Source organism: Lycium barbarum, chromosome 12 (genome assembly GCF_019175385.1).
Source record: "Lycium barbarum isolate Lr01 chromosome 12, ASM1917538v2, whole genome shotgun sequence".
In the NCBI taxonomy this organism is placed as follows: domain Eukaryota; kingdom Viridiplantae; phylum Streptophyta; class Magnoliopsida; order Solanales; family Solanaceae; genus Lycium; species Lycium barbarum.
This window is the reverse complement of record NC_083348.1, coordinates 57205761-57222124: the sequence shown is the minus strand read 5'-3', so window position 1 is coordinate 57222124 and position 16364 is coordinate 57205761. Positions and strand designations below refer to the sequence as shown.

Genomic DNA, 16364 nt, shown 5'->3' with positions numbered 1-16364 from the left:
ACTCGGCCCTCTTGCTCGGACGACCAACCACTGTAGCTACCCATTCCCTGACGGACTGCTCTTTGCGTCTAAGCAACTTGTCTTCCAACTCAATTGTTTGCCTCGGGGCGGTGTAATTATCGCCGAAGTATACTTTGTTGATGGCCTGGGTAGATATATCAACACTTACCCCTCTGATCTCAACCTCTCTCAGTGGCTCTAACTCCCGCAGTTTCTGGCACCTCTTTCTGACTTTCTTGATCAAGGCCCCATATGCGACATATATCTCTCGTACCAAAATCGGACAATAAACTCTAGCTGATAATGGCGAATGAGCTCTCTGGCCCTGGGTAAGATCTCTAGCCCCTCAAAACTGATCCACCGCTCTTCATTTATGGTGCGGTTCTCATGCTGGGTGTCGTCTCCTTTTAATTCGATGCCATACTCATACAGCTCCCTGGTACCCTCAACAGTAAAACGGTCCTCAAGCCTCTTGCTTTTAATTTCCCGAGCCCTAGCCGCATCAGCATCAGCATCATCTTCATCATCACCAGGCTGTGAGATCTGACAGGTCTGGGATCTAGAAGGTGCCTGAGAGGACTGAGCAGCATCCTCAGTAGACTGTGCCCGTGTGGCAGGTGAGGCATCTCCAGAAGCAGCCTCTGAACTCTCTTCCTCGGATCCATCACCGGACCCAGATGTAGATGATCCCTTCTTGTTAGACTGGGAGGAACTGGGTGGTGTAGGAGCCGGTACAGTGACCTGTTTGTTCCAAAGAGGCACGGTTACCCTATTCTTCCTTACGGGCATAACCTCAAGCTCATCATCCTCGTTTCTAAGTGTGGATTAACCACTGGGCCTCCTTCGACAAGTTGTTCTTTGAGTTTGCCTCGAGCTACCCCATCGATTAGTAGTCAACTTGGGTGGCGCTATACCTGTAATCATCAAAGATCAAAATCTAGTTAATCGGTATGAGTGAAATCAAACACAGTTAGTTTCAAAAAAAAATTATCAGTTCTCTGATGTTTGAAGTCTGTAGACCGTCATTGCGCTTTGATGGACCGTCGAACCTATCGACGGCAGCCCTGGTAGCAGCAAATGTAACTCTGCAGATTAAAAAAAATTAGTTTTGCGTTTTCAACTCCAATCAATCAGAGAACCCATATTCAACTATTTTGCACATTTGTAGTTTTGGGGCTTCGGCTTACTCAGACTTCACCCTTATTTTTGACCTTTTCAACTTTTGGTAATTATCCGGGTTTTGTTTGGTGGGCATAGCGATATCAAATCGAGATTTTTAATCGAAATACCCTCCAACCCGTTAGAGTTACTCAGTCTTCACTCCTCAAATTTCATGCTTCAATAGAATTCCTCTTTTACGGACCATTGGCATGTATAATGAACCAATAAGTTCATCAAAATGCCCGCCGACTCAACGGGGGCACGATATTCTCGTTCCCACGAGTCTTACTAACAGCAGCCATACCAAATTCCCTACCCCCAACCAACAATTTCATAATTCTGCAAATTTAAGCATTGATTTCATTCAACAAGTACAAATCCTAAGTCATAGTCTCTACCCTTTGCATTAAAAATCACATATATCACTACCCCAACCCATTTAACACAACCCCAACTGATTTAGTCATGGTGTAAACACACACCAAGTTCCCATTCTCTATATCCATTAAGTTAGGAGCCCTAGGTAATGTTTTTTGGAGATTTCCGAACAGAATTACTAACATAAAACCAAGAAAGGGCCGAAATTTATGCAACATACCTGATTTAGAGAGAAACTTGAAGAAAACTTGACTAAAAATTGAATAAAACTCAGAACAGAACAGAGAAACTAGGGCAGAGGGTCTCGAAAATCAGTGGGTATGAACTTTTAGGGTGGGAGATTATAGTATAGTGGGTGGTGATTTATGGAGGAAATTATGGGAAGTTGATGGAGAGTGATATACGACTGGTGGGAAAAATTAAACCTCTACCCGTTACTTTCTTTTAAATTCGTGATTTTTTTGCCTTTATTTATTTATTTTCGAATTTTTTATGTCGACGACTCGTCAAAGCGTATTTACGACTACAAAATACTTAATTAGGTGCTGACCTATTGATGAGCACTTCGATGGCGTTGTCGAACGTGTCGACTTACTTACCTACAGAGTAGTAGTTGCTCACTCTCAGAAGTCCAGCTCTGCATACCGTCATTGTACATTGACAGTCCGTCGACATGTCGACGGACTGTCTTTATGCTCTGGCGTAACTTTGCTGGTTTTCCGAGTTTTAATTCCTGCGCACTCAACACCAGTTACTTAAAACCTACAGAAACAAAATTTGCAGAATTTCAAACTTGGGTTGCCTCCCAAGAAGCGCTTAATTTAACGTTGCAGCATGACGGTGTTACCAATTTACTCTTAGTCAGGACTTGCCGAGTCATAATTCGTTCCCAGGTGCTTCAACTGATATCGGTCAACAATTTTATCCCCCGAAATCATACCATGGTAGTGCTTCACCCTCTACTCGTTCACCTTAAATGTCTGAGTTCCATCTTCGGACTTCAATTCAATAGCTCCATAGGGTGAGACGCTTACCACTTCAAAGGGACTTGACCACCGTGATTTCAATTTGCCCGGTAGCAGTTTCAATCTAGAATTAAACAGCAGGATAGGACACCCTTGTAGAATTCCCGCTTCAGGATCTTTTTGTCATGATACTTCTTCATCCTCTCTTTGTATAACACTGCACTTTCATAGGCCTGCGCTTCTTCCTAATTCATGTTCAATTTCTTCAAAGCCCACATGGCCTTATGTTCAAGTTCAACTGGTAGGTGGCATGCTTTACCAAAAACTAGCTTGAAAGGCGAAGTCCCAATCGGAGTCTTGAAGGCAGTCCTAGTAAGCCCATAGAGCATCATCGAGCTTGCGGGCCCAATCAGTTCTATTCGCATTCACCGTTTTTGCTAAAATACTTTTTATCTCCCGATTAGAGACTTCAACTTACCCACTTGTCTGAGGATGATAAGGGGTTGCAACCCTATGCTTGACTTCATACTTCTCCATCAATCCCGCAAAGGCTCTATTGCAAAAGTGAGAACCACCATCAGTTATTATCGCCCTTGGGGTACCAAAACGAGTAAATATGTTCTTTTTCAAGAACCCCATGACACTTTTGGCTTCGTTATTAGGTAAAGCTACCGCTTCTACCCATTTAGAAACATAATCAATAGCCACCAAGATATAGTTCATGCCATAAGAGCTTACAAAGGGACTCATAAAATCAATTCCCCAAACATCGAATACTTCAACTTTCATTACGAAGTTCATAGAAATCTCTTGGCTCCTACCAATATTCCCTTGCCGTTGGCACTTATCGCAAGATTGCACCATCAAATTAGCATCATGAAAGAGAGTAGGCCAATAATAACCACATTCGAGAACCTTTGCAGCAATCCTCGTACCACTATGATATCCCCCAACTGGAGAGTCGTGGAAAGCCTTCAAAATCTCCAATACCTCACTTTCTGGAACACAACACCAAATAATGTAATTGGAGCAAGTTCTGAATAAGTATGTTTCATCCCAATAGTACTGACGAACATCCCACAAAAACTTCTTTTTCTGATAAGATTTGATCTCGTCAGGAATGACACCAGTCACCAAGTAATTGGCAAAATCCGTATACCAGGGTGCCACTTGCATAGAAACCTCCAAAACTTGCTCATCTGGAAACGCATCTTCAATATCAAATTCTTCTGTTGGCACCCCAGTTTCCTCAAGCCTAGAGAGATGATCTGCGACCTGATTTTCGGATCCCTTTCGATCTTTTACCTCGAAATCAAACTCTTACAACAAAAGGACCCAACGAATCAGTCGCGGCTTAGCTTCCTTCTTGGCCATTAAATACCTCAACGCAGCATGGTCAGTGTACACCACAACCTTAGACCCCAGCAAATATTATTGAAACTTCTCAAAAGCATATATTATTGCAAGCAGTTCTTGCTCAGTCACTGTGTAGTTCATCTGCACCTCATTAAGTGTCCTACTAGCATAGTAGATCGGGTGCATAATTTTATTGTGCCCCTGGCCAAGCACAGCACCTATCGCGAAACCACTAGCATCACACATCAACTCAAACGGCAAGGACCAATCAGGAGTAACAATAACAGGAGCAGCAGTGAGGCACTACTTTAATTCATTAAACGCCTTTCAGAACTTGTCATCAAACACAAACTTAGCCTCTTTGTCAAGAAGCTTGCATATCGGGTTAGCAATCTTGGAGAAATCTTTGATGAAGCGCCTGTAGAACCCTGCATGTCCCAAGAAACTTCGGACACCTTTAACTGAGATGGGTGGAGGAAGTTTTGCAATCACATCTATCTTCGCTTGATCGACCTCAATTACTTTTTCAGAGATTTTGTGACCGAGAACGATCCCTTCCTTCACCATAAAGTGGCACTTCTCCCAATTTAGCACGAGATTTGTCTCCTCAAATCTTTTCAGCACTTGACCCAGATGGCCAAGACAATCATCAAAGGAATCACCCACAATAGAGAAATCATCCACAAATACCTCCAGGAATTCCTCTACCATGTCAGAAAAGATCGACATTATGCACCTCTGAAAAATGGCTAGTGCATTACACAACCCAAAGGGCATTCGGCTGAACGCAAACATCCTATAAGGACAAGTAAAAGTCGTCTTCTCTTGGTCTTCTAGGGCAATGTTGATCTGATTATAGCCCGAGTATCCATCTAAGAAGCAATAGTAAGACGTCCCAGCCAGCCTATCCAGCATCTGATCAATGAATGGCATGGGAAAATGATCTCTACAAGTGGCAATATTCAGTTTCCTATAGCCCATGCAAATACGCCATCCAGTAACTGTACGAGTGGGAATCGTCTCATTCTTTGCATTAGGCACCACAATGATACCTCTTTTCTTTGGTACACATTGAACAAGACTCACCCACTTGCTGTCTGCAATCGGATACACTACCCCAGCATCTAACCACTTTATGATCTAATTTTTCACGACCTCTTGCATGTTCTGGTTCAATCTCCGCTGATGTTCAACACTCGGCTTGTTGTCCTCCTCTAGCTGAATTTTATGCTCACAAATACCAGAAAGAATACCCCGAATGACTACTATGGTCCAACCTATAGCACGCCTGTACTCGCGCAAAAGCTCCACTAAACGCTCAATATGTTCCTCAGTCAGTAATGCTGAAACGATCACTGGAAATGTCTTGTTCGAACCAAGGAACTCATACCTCAAGTGTGATGGGAGCTGCTTAAGCTCAAGCTTTGGTGGCTCAACAATAGAAGGCTTAGCCGGTGGAGTAGTTCTATTTGCAAGGTCAAGATCAACCTTTCTTGGGTGGTAAGTGTAGAAATCCTGACCCGCAAGCGCATTTATAGTTTCCACGTAGCCCTCCATATCATAAGCATCAAAGTTCATCAGAACCGCAGCAAGAGATTCTTCCAAACTTTCTTCTTCCATTTTATGTTCGACATCATCATCAATCCCATCAAACGAATTAATAACCGAGATACTCTCATAAACGCTTGGCAACTTCATCCTCTTGCTTGCTTGGAAAGTCACTTCTTCATCATTCACTCGGAACTTAATTTCATTCTTTTCAGAGTCCATAAGCGCTCTGCCCATAGCAAGGAACAGTCTTTCCAAGATGATGGGAATATCTCTATCCACCGCACAATCTAGAATAATGAAATCAGCGGGCAACATGAACTTTCCCACTTACACCAACACATCATCTATAACCCCATCTGGCTTCTTGATAGATCTGTCTGCCATCTGTAATCGCATAGAGGTCGGTCTAGGAGTCCCCAATTCGAATTGTTTGAAAATAGAAAGGGGCATCAAGCTGATACTTGCCCCATCTTCACACAGAGCACGGGCGAATGCATGAAGCCTAATATTGCACGGAATGGTAAACGCCCCTGGATCTCCATTCTTCTGAACTGTGGTGGAAGCAGTAATCAAATTCACACGATGAGTTAAATTCACTGTCTCATGTTGAACAGACCTTTTCTTCGTAAGCAGGTCTTTCACAAACTTAGCAAATCCGGGCATCTCTTTGACACCATCTAAGAATGGAAAATTCACTGTTAACTGCTTCAACTGATCCTAGAACTTCTGATACTTAGCATCATCATTCTTCTTTGCCAACCTTTAAGGAAAGGGAGGCTTTGCTTTGTACATCTGAGTCAAAGAGGAAAGAGCCCTTTTTATCGTGTGTTTCCTTGTATCAGCAGCAACTTCTGGAATATCATCAACTTTTTCTTCACCACGAACCTCCTCATCAATAATAGGCACATCAAAATGCACCTCTTCTTCCTCAATAATTGGATCTAGATCAACCATCTTTTTGTCAGCACCTTGAAGTATTTTACCACTCCTCGTGCTAATAGCAACAGTACATTCCACGCCCCCACCATTCATCGGGTTTGGAATAGTATCACTAGGAAGCCCAACTTTTCAAGCAGGAAGCCCAACTTTTCTAGCAGGATGCTGATCTCTAGAAAGATCACGCATCTGCTGTTCAAGATTCTAAATAGCTGCTGAATGAGAAACCACTGTCTCTGATAGTCCAGATAATGTCTTTTCAGTGTACCACTGTCTCTAATAGTCTAGATAATGTCTTTTCAGTGTTTGTCTGACTTGCCAACACTTTTTCAAGCATTGACTCCAACCTCGAACTACCTTGATCATTAGATTGACCCTTTGGTGGAATGTAAGGGTTGGAACTTCTATTCCCGAAGTTACCATTGTTGTTGTTGTATCTACCTTGGTTCGGCCCACCATAGTTGTTATTGTAGTTCCCTTGGTTGTTGTTGTAGTTCCATTGGTTGTATACACCTTGCCCTTATTGAGGTCTTCAATATCTCTGATTTGGCCCAGAAACATCCCCTTTCGCTACATAATCTGCATATTGAAGATTCTCAACTGGCTGAGGGGGACCCTCTTGATATGGACCTTCTTGGTATTGGTACATTCCAGGCGGCATGCTTAAGATATCTTCACACACGTTCACCTTCTTCGATTCCCTCTCATCAAGCCTCTTTGTCAGTAAAGATAGACTAGTGGCCAATTGTGCCAATGTCTGCTGCATTTCCCGGCTATCTTTCACAATATTTTGAATCAACGGTGTTCCAAGTGATAGCCCATCAGAATTACTTGAATGCTATGCTTGACTGTGTGTAGTCAATCGATCAAGCATATCGGTAATAGTAGCATAGGACTTATTCACGAAACACCCGCTGGCAGCATTATTGGCTATCGCTTGGGTCATAGGATCCAACCCTCTGTAGAACTTCTCCTTTAAAATCTGATTCGGAAACCCATGGTTCGGACTCCTATTCAAATATTCTTTATACCTCTCCCAACCTTCAAAAAGTTGTTCCCCATTACGTTGTTTGAACTCATAAATTTGATCACGAATTTCAACTCTTTTGCTCAGGGGATACCACTTCCTGAAAAACACTTTGACCATCTCTTCTCATGTAGCAATAGAGTTTTGGGACAGCTTTGTGAACCATTTTCTCGCTTCTCCGGCTAACGAATATTTGAAGAGTTTCAGCCGTACCACTTCTTGAGTCACACCCCGCTGGATATGCTGAGAGCACACATCCAGAAAGTTTGTTATATATTGGTGAGGGTCATCATCGAATGCATTCCAAAAGTATCCCTCTTGTTTGAGCATATGATAGAGGGAATTATCAAACTTGATAGTAGAAGCAATCACCCTCGAATGAATGATTGCAGATGCAAAGTCTTCATCTGCTTCTGATTCATTAGCAAAAACATTCTCGCCTGGAAGTTCGTTATTGGCCATGATTACCTGGTTTACAAGGTAGCAAACAAGGTGTGTTGGAATATGACAAATATTTTAAGAAGAGTAAACACTATTTACTAATTTCAAAACCGTATTCCCCGGCAACGGCGCCAAAATTTGATACTCTCAAATTTACACTTTTAATAACGTAAAGCAGACGATGTCAAATATAGTAACCCAATGAGGTTGGGGTCGAATCCCACAGAGAATATGGTGTGAAAAAATTACTAAACAAGTATTATACTAATCTTGCGCTTCTGGTGTATTCCAGAAAAAAGGTTTTATAGTTGTTTTGGTTTGTGGACTAATTTAAAGTGACTAGAAATTTAAAGTTGTAAATATATGGGTAAAAAAAACCAAGGTTGTGTCCCCGTCAGATAAAGTGTATGATCATGGGTATCGATCTTGATATACTTCTAATGGATCGTTTGTATGGATGCACTTAACCTCTATGTGAATCTGAACTATTTTCCAATAAGAAAAGATTATTTCTTTCTATGCTTTTTCCAAAGATAAGAAAGTATGCATGAAGAACGGTTAATTATGCCAAGTAAATTCCTCTTATTCCTAAGTGAATTTATTAAACAAGGTTCAAAGCCTTGAGTTCTTGTTATTTGTTCTTACCTAACCTTAGCTATTTTCCCAAATAAACTAAAGTTTATGGCGTTAGCTAATGTTTGCAACCACTAACTATATGATGAAAACGAAGAACAAATAAACCCTAACAATCCATTATGCGTATATCTTGCACGATCCCCAATCACAACACACCCATCCTTGGGTTCACAACCTTAGTAAAGGTGTTTAGCTACTCATGGCAACAAGAAAACAATAAAAGATTGAAGATTGCATAATTGAATTTTGTATTGAACTTTCGAATAAAACTTGAAAGTAACGAATGTAATTTGTCTAGAAAATCTTCAAAAGTAATAACAACTCAAAAGTAATTACTACAACTCTAAAACTCCAGATGTCCGAAAAATAAAACCTAAACAGGTATTTACACAGGTTAAACTCGGAATAATCAATCCCAGTCTTGTTCCAGCTCGGTTTGCACTTTGACGGGTCGTCGTTGCACTTCGACGGTCGTCGACATGTTCGACAAGCATGACGACGATCTGATGACATATTTTTCACTTTGCATGACTTCTATCGTCGACGCACTTCGACGGACCATCGATCATGTCGACGGTGCAAGTCGACAATCTGATGACTTTGTGACTTTGCAGGAACTTATCGACGAGGCAACTCGACGGACCGTCGAGCATGTTGATGGTCCGTCCTTAATGCATATCAGAACAGGTCACTTCTTTTCCTCATTTTTTGCTTTCCGAGCATTCTAACTTCGGAATACCTGCACAACACACAAAACTCATCAAACTAACACAAACTTGCTCGAAAACAAATAAAACTTAGAGTTAAAAAGCATTAGATGTGCCATAATTTCACGGCACATCAAGGAGTCATTCTAGGTTGTGTGATACGGAATGACGGTACATGGACTTAGCGGTCCCCTGTGGGTCATGACTGTCGAGAGGTGGACATCGTCCCCCCGGAGCATGTGTGTAGCATTGCATTGCATTGCATTTCATTTGCATACACATTACATGTTCTTACTGTCATTTGGGTTGAAATTGATCTTCGGTGATATTTGAGTTATTAGGTGATTATTTGGTTATGTTTGGACTCATGAAATATTTGAGACATCATTGGTAATTGATTGTACTACTTGGACTTGTTGACTTGTATCTATCTATGAGCATGATTATCTTTCTATTTCCTTGTTTGCATGCATGATCTAATTGTTGTCGGCCTATGATGCTTACTCAATATCATGTTTTGGACTGATGCTACCTTGTTGTACTCTTTCTATGAGTGCAGAGTACGCTGTTGGAGAGACTTCCACCCCTCGTGACTGATCCCGAGGCCTGATTCACTAGCATCCAGGGTGAGCACTTGGCAGATCTGCAGTCCGGATGGCTTATTTCTATCCTTGAGACAATATTTCATTATGAGACTATGTATTCAGACTTCATCTATGTAGTAGCTCTTATACGAGTTAGACCAGATTCATTTGGGCATGTATTATTCTGCATTTATTATTACTTGTATATCAGACTTATTTATATTATTGTTGGGAGTTGATTTCATTTACTTGTTTGGGTGTTGCTTAAGGGACGGGTTCGCCTACCGAGGTGGAAAAATGATAGGTGCCCGCATGTTTCCCGAGTTGGGGCGTGACAACACTGACTACAATTATTAATTTAAGATAATTATCTATGAAATATTTCTTATTGGTCATAAGATGAACGAAGCATTAGGAGATTTCTGTTCAACATGTCCACCTATCTCAGTGTATAACAGAAAATCTCTTGACCTCAGAAAACCCAAATGGAAGAGTTATAGACTAAAATCCCAAAAAATATTAACCAAAAATCAACCTTCTCTTTTCAAGTCACTAAATATCAATAGGTCAACAATGAAATGAAGAAACCAGTAAGATGATCAATCCCACAGTCCATATCCAACATAGCCACATCTTTTCCTTTTTCTTCATCCGCTTAGCGTAGAACAGACTGTTAGTTCCTCCACTAACAAAGCTTCTAGCAGCAGCCATATTATGCTCAATATCATCATTTTGTTCACCCTGTTTCTCAACAAGAACAGCCATATCAAGAAAGACTTGATGAAGCTTGTCCAAACTTCTCTGGATGTTCATTAAAGCCTTGTATCTCTCTTGGTTCTCAAGATTAAGAGAAAGGCTGTAACTGGCTTCTTAAGCTCACCAAAGTCCGATTAAGAGAAAGGCTGTAACTGGCTTCTTAAGCTCACCAAAGTCCAATTACTATAGTTGGATCCCCATTCCTCTTTCCGAAGATAAATGTATATATAAATAGAAAGGAAAAGGGGAATCAGAGAAAAAACAAAATGAAGAGGTGGCGGTTGGGGGGTTGAGAGGAAGCGAGTAGGCGCACGAATCAATAAACACATTTTATAGATTGACAACCAACTGTGGAAACAGCTCCATTATGATTCTGAAGAAATTATTATTTTCCAAGACAATTTCACATCTATGATGGCTACAGTGTTTCCTTGTGAATCCTAACAAAGCAAATTGAAATAAAGTAAAGAGAAACTCCTTTGACAGAAGTCTAGACAAGAAAAAAGTTAACTTTGGCTTTCTGGATGATCCTCCCTGATCTTCTCAGCTTCAATCTTTCTCAAAGCAGTGGAACTCAGTTTGTCTCCACTTGATTCTTCAGAGACTAGATCCACAACTTCGATCTGCAGAACATTTTCAACATACAATTTCATAGTTGACAAAATAAAACAAATGATAGAAAGCCGAATACAGTAACCCAAAGGACAGTGCTCTTAGGAGGCACGAGTCGGACCTTTAGCTGAGAGAGTCCTTTCTCAGCCCTCTTCCTATTAACAGACAGTCCACCAGGCAATGTCTCCTTGCTATCACAAAATAACTTTAATTAGCAACCTAACACTACCACTAAAGTAATACACTTGCCATTTCAAAAAAAAACAAAAAAAAACTACCAAAGTAATTTTGAGAAATTACAACTTGCTATCACCGTCAAATTATGCTTTACTAAATTTGGTAATGACGAAATGAGTACTGCTAGAGCAATGTTCATAAGATTCAACATTTCAAAACTTAAAATTTTCATAATGTTGCGAGGAAACTCAAAAGCAATATATAAATGCAATAATTTGTAGAAAGAACTTGATGATGAGATGCCTAGGTAACAATTCCATAGTAGCCTCTGGGTATAAGAGAATGCATGTCTAAACCTTCGCTGGAAAAAGGAGAAACAGATCTAAATCAGTAGAAGCAGACATGTAAAGATTTTTTACGCACCTGACGACGATGGCCTCCAAATTCTCATCGACGATAGATGGACCATAGGGATCAACTATTGGTTCTACTTCCACTATCAGCTCAGGTTTTATAGACTGGATGTACGGTTTGCAGCAAGGAACATGTCATTGTCATCACAATACAAGTAGGAAAAGCCTTCTGCATGATGGATGATGTGATGTGGGTTTGATGGTGCACTAATTTGCTTCCAAATCAAACTCTAGTATGCTACTAACAGCCAAAGCATCAGCTACAGCACACTTTTCTCAGCCAAAGCCTTCAGAAAGAAAAAGCATTTGTAGCTCTAGGCAAGATTCACATCGACACAGAAAAAGATTGGACATATTCCATTCAAACCCACTATCTCAGCTGAACCAGTACAGAAGGCTCTTTCTATGACATTCAATATCAAATTATACTTTCCAAACCAGTTGATAGAAGAATAAATGAACATAAAATTTTGAGCTTCAAGTACCTTGATGTAATCTTCTACATGTTGCATTCTTAGCTCAATTGGCTCTATCAGATCAGCATACTGCCAAAGGAAGATGAATATTTAAGCACTGCATGAAGAGCTATGATGGGAGGAAGACTACAAAAAGTTACAAATGGAGTGAAACATTGAAATTTAACTATGTTAGAGTAAGAGGATTGGACTCATCTGAAAACATAAGATAATATTGTACTTAAAACTCAAAACCGTCCTTATTGGATAAATCAATCACGGGATTTTTAACACCTTGGCTCATCAAATGTCCATGGAGATGATTATGAAATAGCTTTAAAAGCCCTAGAAATTTATTAACGCCTCTTGCAAGGACACGGTTTGGAATTTTTTGTAAGTCCTGTTTAGATAAATAATAAGGCAGAAAGAAATGTTTGGCTAGGAAGGTGATGGTAACCTAGTGATGCAACTACAACCTTGGGCCAAAGAACACAGGAAAATGTGAGAACATAAAGAGATGTCCCATAAAATGTATCCTGTAAAAGGCTCCTCCATGTAAATAACAAACTTCTAAGCAATATCATTCAACAAAATTGAAGATGGTATCAAGGGGATAACTTGGCACCGCAGACAGTAGCCTCTTTTTGGTATTTACTTCAAAAGTATCATAAGTTGATAAGCAGTTTCATACCTGTTTCCCAACAAGAAGAAATTAAGGACTAAAAATATCAACAACATACCAAGTGTAATCCCACAAGTGGGGTCTGGGGGGTAGAGTGTACGCAGACCTTACCCCTACCCTGGAAGACAGGGAGGCTGTTTCCGGAAGACCCTCAGCTCAAGAGAAAGCATGACAAAAAAGTTAGATAAGAATTGAAGAAAATAAAGAAGTCATGAAAAAATAGCATAGATAAGCACTATGAAGAAAAGTAACAGTAAATGCGGCAAACTAATACTCCCTCCGTTTCAATTTATGTGAACCCATTTGACTAGGCACGGAGTTTAAGAAAGAGGAGAAGACTTTTAAACTTGTGGTGTTAAATGAGTCACATATGGTTTGTGTGGCTATAAATCATTTCATAAAGGTAAATTGTTTCCAATTATATAAAGAGGTCATTCTTTTTGGCACAGACTAATAAGGAAATAGGTTCACATAAATTGAAACAGAGGGAGTATGATAATCAAAATATCCAAAGAGAGAAAAAAAAAATTAATAAAACATATAGCATATAGCATCTTTGACTAGCACAATGGACTACAAGATCAAAATGTGAATAACTGGAAAAATATAGCATTCACGGTGGAAGTTATGCCGAGTCTACTTACACCACTCTTTACTGTGGGAAATTAATAAAGCGTCAAGAAAACAGAGCAGATGTGAATGAGCATATTGAGTTACACATGATGAACATATGTGTTGCTATCCTGACATAGCATGTGAAACCCCATTAGAGAAGGAGCAACAGTTGCCTTCGCATCTCTGTCAAGTGGGGACAATGCTCTTCTAATTGAAGCCATTACAACAAATCAAGTGGACCTTTGATTGCTTAAGAAAAACCCTCTTGCCAGAGTTATCCAATATTACCTTCACTTCAGCTGGCAAGCACAGCTAATCCTAGAGGTCCTTTCCAATTTAAATCATTATCAACACAACTTCTAAAAGAGTACATAGCTCAAACTCATATCAGATAATCTCATATTATCAGAAACAGATAAATACTCCTGACTTTGGGTAAGGTTCAAAAGTCGTCCTACTACTATCACCAATACTCCATTCTTAACCAAATCAATTTCCGATGCCAGCACCCATAACCAAAGCTTAGCCTCCATTCTCAACAACCCACATGCCGGAAAAGCCGACGGGTTTTGGTGGTGGTTCACTTCATCATCTATCCCTACACCCGACTTCCTTCCCTTATCACCCAAACCTGGATCCGATACCCGTCTCCCCAATTTCGAATCCTATCTCTAATCCATTTCCGACCCATAAGGTCATTTCCACAACAGCATAAAAACTCGAGTCCCTCCACGATCAAAATGACCAAAATGCCCTCGTTGCCTGCTTGAAGGAAGTCCCCGCGCTATACTTCAGAGAGGATTTTGAGATAGAGGATTGTGCCACTTTTAAAGCTGTGTGCCCATTTAGGACCAATGTGGAAAATTCGGTTACGCAGGATAAGCTATCACAGTATTTCGATGTAGTGGAATTGCACTTGTCACGGAGATTGTGTTGCGTTCGAATTCCTTTTTCGAGGCACAAGGGCAGTTAGAGGATTTAAATTCAAAGATTGCTGAGGGGTGTGATAGGATAACGGAATTGAAGGAGACCATAAGGCTCTCGGATGACAATTTGGTAGGCTCTGCTAGAAAGGTAGAGGAGTTGAATGTTAGGAGGAGTGAATTGATTACACACCAGGGCAAGTTGAAGCTTATACTATATCTTAATCAAGCTTTATCAAATCTCAAGTTGGTATGTAATGATTTCTTTAAAAAAAAAAAATCCATTATGTATATCTTTTGTTGGTTTCTTGTCTAAGTTATGTGAACTAAATGATATAAGAACTTGAGAACGTTTCTTGGGACTTCTATGGATTAAGGAAGGAATGTGAATAGACCCAATTACAGCAGAAGGTTTTATCTACTGAAATAGAGTGAAGTTCTTGCAACTTTTCTTGTACTTACCTTTTTAAGAATGTTATGTCATGCTTTCTTTAGTATTTTTCCATGGCTTCTTCACTCACGTTATTTTCTTTTTTCAAACTGCTTTGAAATGCTTTTCCTTGCGCCAAGGGTCTATCGGAAACAGTCTCTCTACCTCCCAAGGTAGGGATAAGGTCTGCGTACACACTACCCTCCCCAGACCCCACTTGTGGGATTACACTTAGACAAATACTCCTGATTGGTTCATGTGCTAAACTATCTGATTCTCACAAAAATATGCTCAATAATCACATTGACTACAAGTTCAAGCTACCTCGAAACCACAGAAAAATAAGTTCTTTTGGAGGATTTGCAGCAGATATACAAACACTTCTCAACCAATCACAGCACAACACCAATTTCTGATCATTCCAAACATTCTTGATCTACACTCAAGCAACGACACACTATGTTAACGAAAAATCAAAACTTCATTTGAGAAAGAGCAAAATACCACCAAACTAAATCTTGAATAAAAGTCAAGAAAACCAATACCCATTAGCCAAAAGCACCAAAGCTCAAACGAAAAGGGTTATCTCATTTCGGTTCAATATGAAATGGGTCTTTGATATTTTGACGCAAATGAATAGTAGGACAAAGAACAAGAAGACGCAATTCTCACTTCACGTGGCTGTGTAAAAGCCACTTCTTTTTTTTTTTTAACAAAATTTACATAGAGGAAACGGCAAGACTCAATCACATGACAGCTTATAATTCTGTAGTAGCAAAGCTTAAGAAAGAAACTAAGTATAAACATGAAAATTACTTGTTTGTTAGTCAACATTGGACCATCGCAAACACCAACGACAATTCGATCCTTCGCCAATACCGCAGCCGACTACAAAAGAAAAAGAAAAACCCATAACTTATTAGTAAGATTTTTCGTTTTGATGAATGAGATTATTATTATTAAGGAGGAAAAGGGTACCTTAAGAAAAAGGCGGTGACCATCGTGTAAACGATCAAAAGTACCTCCAAGAACTACTGATGTGTAGGAATTAGGTGGAGATAAGGTGGACTTGTTGGGGTTTGCTTTTGCTTCATCCATCTGCTTCTTCTTCACTCGACAATATTCCATGATATGATTATGATAGTCATATGTTTGAACAGGTCAAAAGTTGTTTCACCAAACTGGTGAATCAGACCCCAAACTACTCATTTTTGCCACATTTGCATGTACTCCAAACTTTCCTTCTTTGATCCCCAAGCATATTCGGATTCTCGGTCTCACCTACTAGGGTCCCCAACTTTTTTAACTCAAAAAAAAATAATTTTGCAACCAAACTAATCTGTTAAAAAAAAAAAGGAACCAAGTGAAAGGGCCAAAGTGTACATTTACACTTTGGCCCTTTCACGTACAGATTTTGTGCGTGAAACCCCGGTCTCCCCCAGCCTTTATTCTTTGAAAATCAAACTCAAAATTAAGCTTTTTTTCGTACTTTGACCGAAGATTAGTCACGTTTCAAAACACCGGAATATAAATATTTTATATAGAACTTTATATTTTTT

At 39.9% G+C, this 16364-nt stretch overlaps 1 protein-coding gene across 1 annotated transcript; it reads right to left on the bottom strand.

Annotated features, from left to right (window-relative positions):
- Window positions 1–10814: 10814 nt before the first annotated feature.
- Window positions 10815–16046, bottom strand: LOC132621321 (phosphopantetheine adenylyltransferase). Its single transcript, XM_060335543.1, has 6 exons — window positions 15784–16046; window positions 15622–15693; window positions 12186–12245; window positions 11711–11805; window positions 11232–11301; window positions 10815–11121 (listed from the first exon to the last, which is right to left on the bottom strand). Exons 1-6 carry the CDS (start codon window positions 15931–15933, stop codon window positions 11005–11007), a joined length of 564 nt encoding a protein of 187 aa, XP_060191526.1. The 5' UTR covers window positions 15934–16046; the 3' UTR covers window positions 10815–11004.
- Between the last annotated feature and the right edge of the window lie 318 nt (window positions 16047–16364).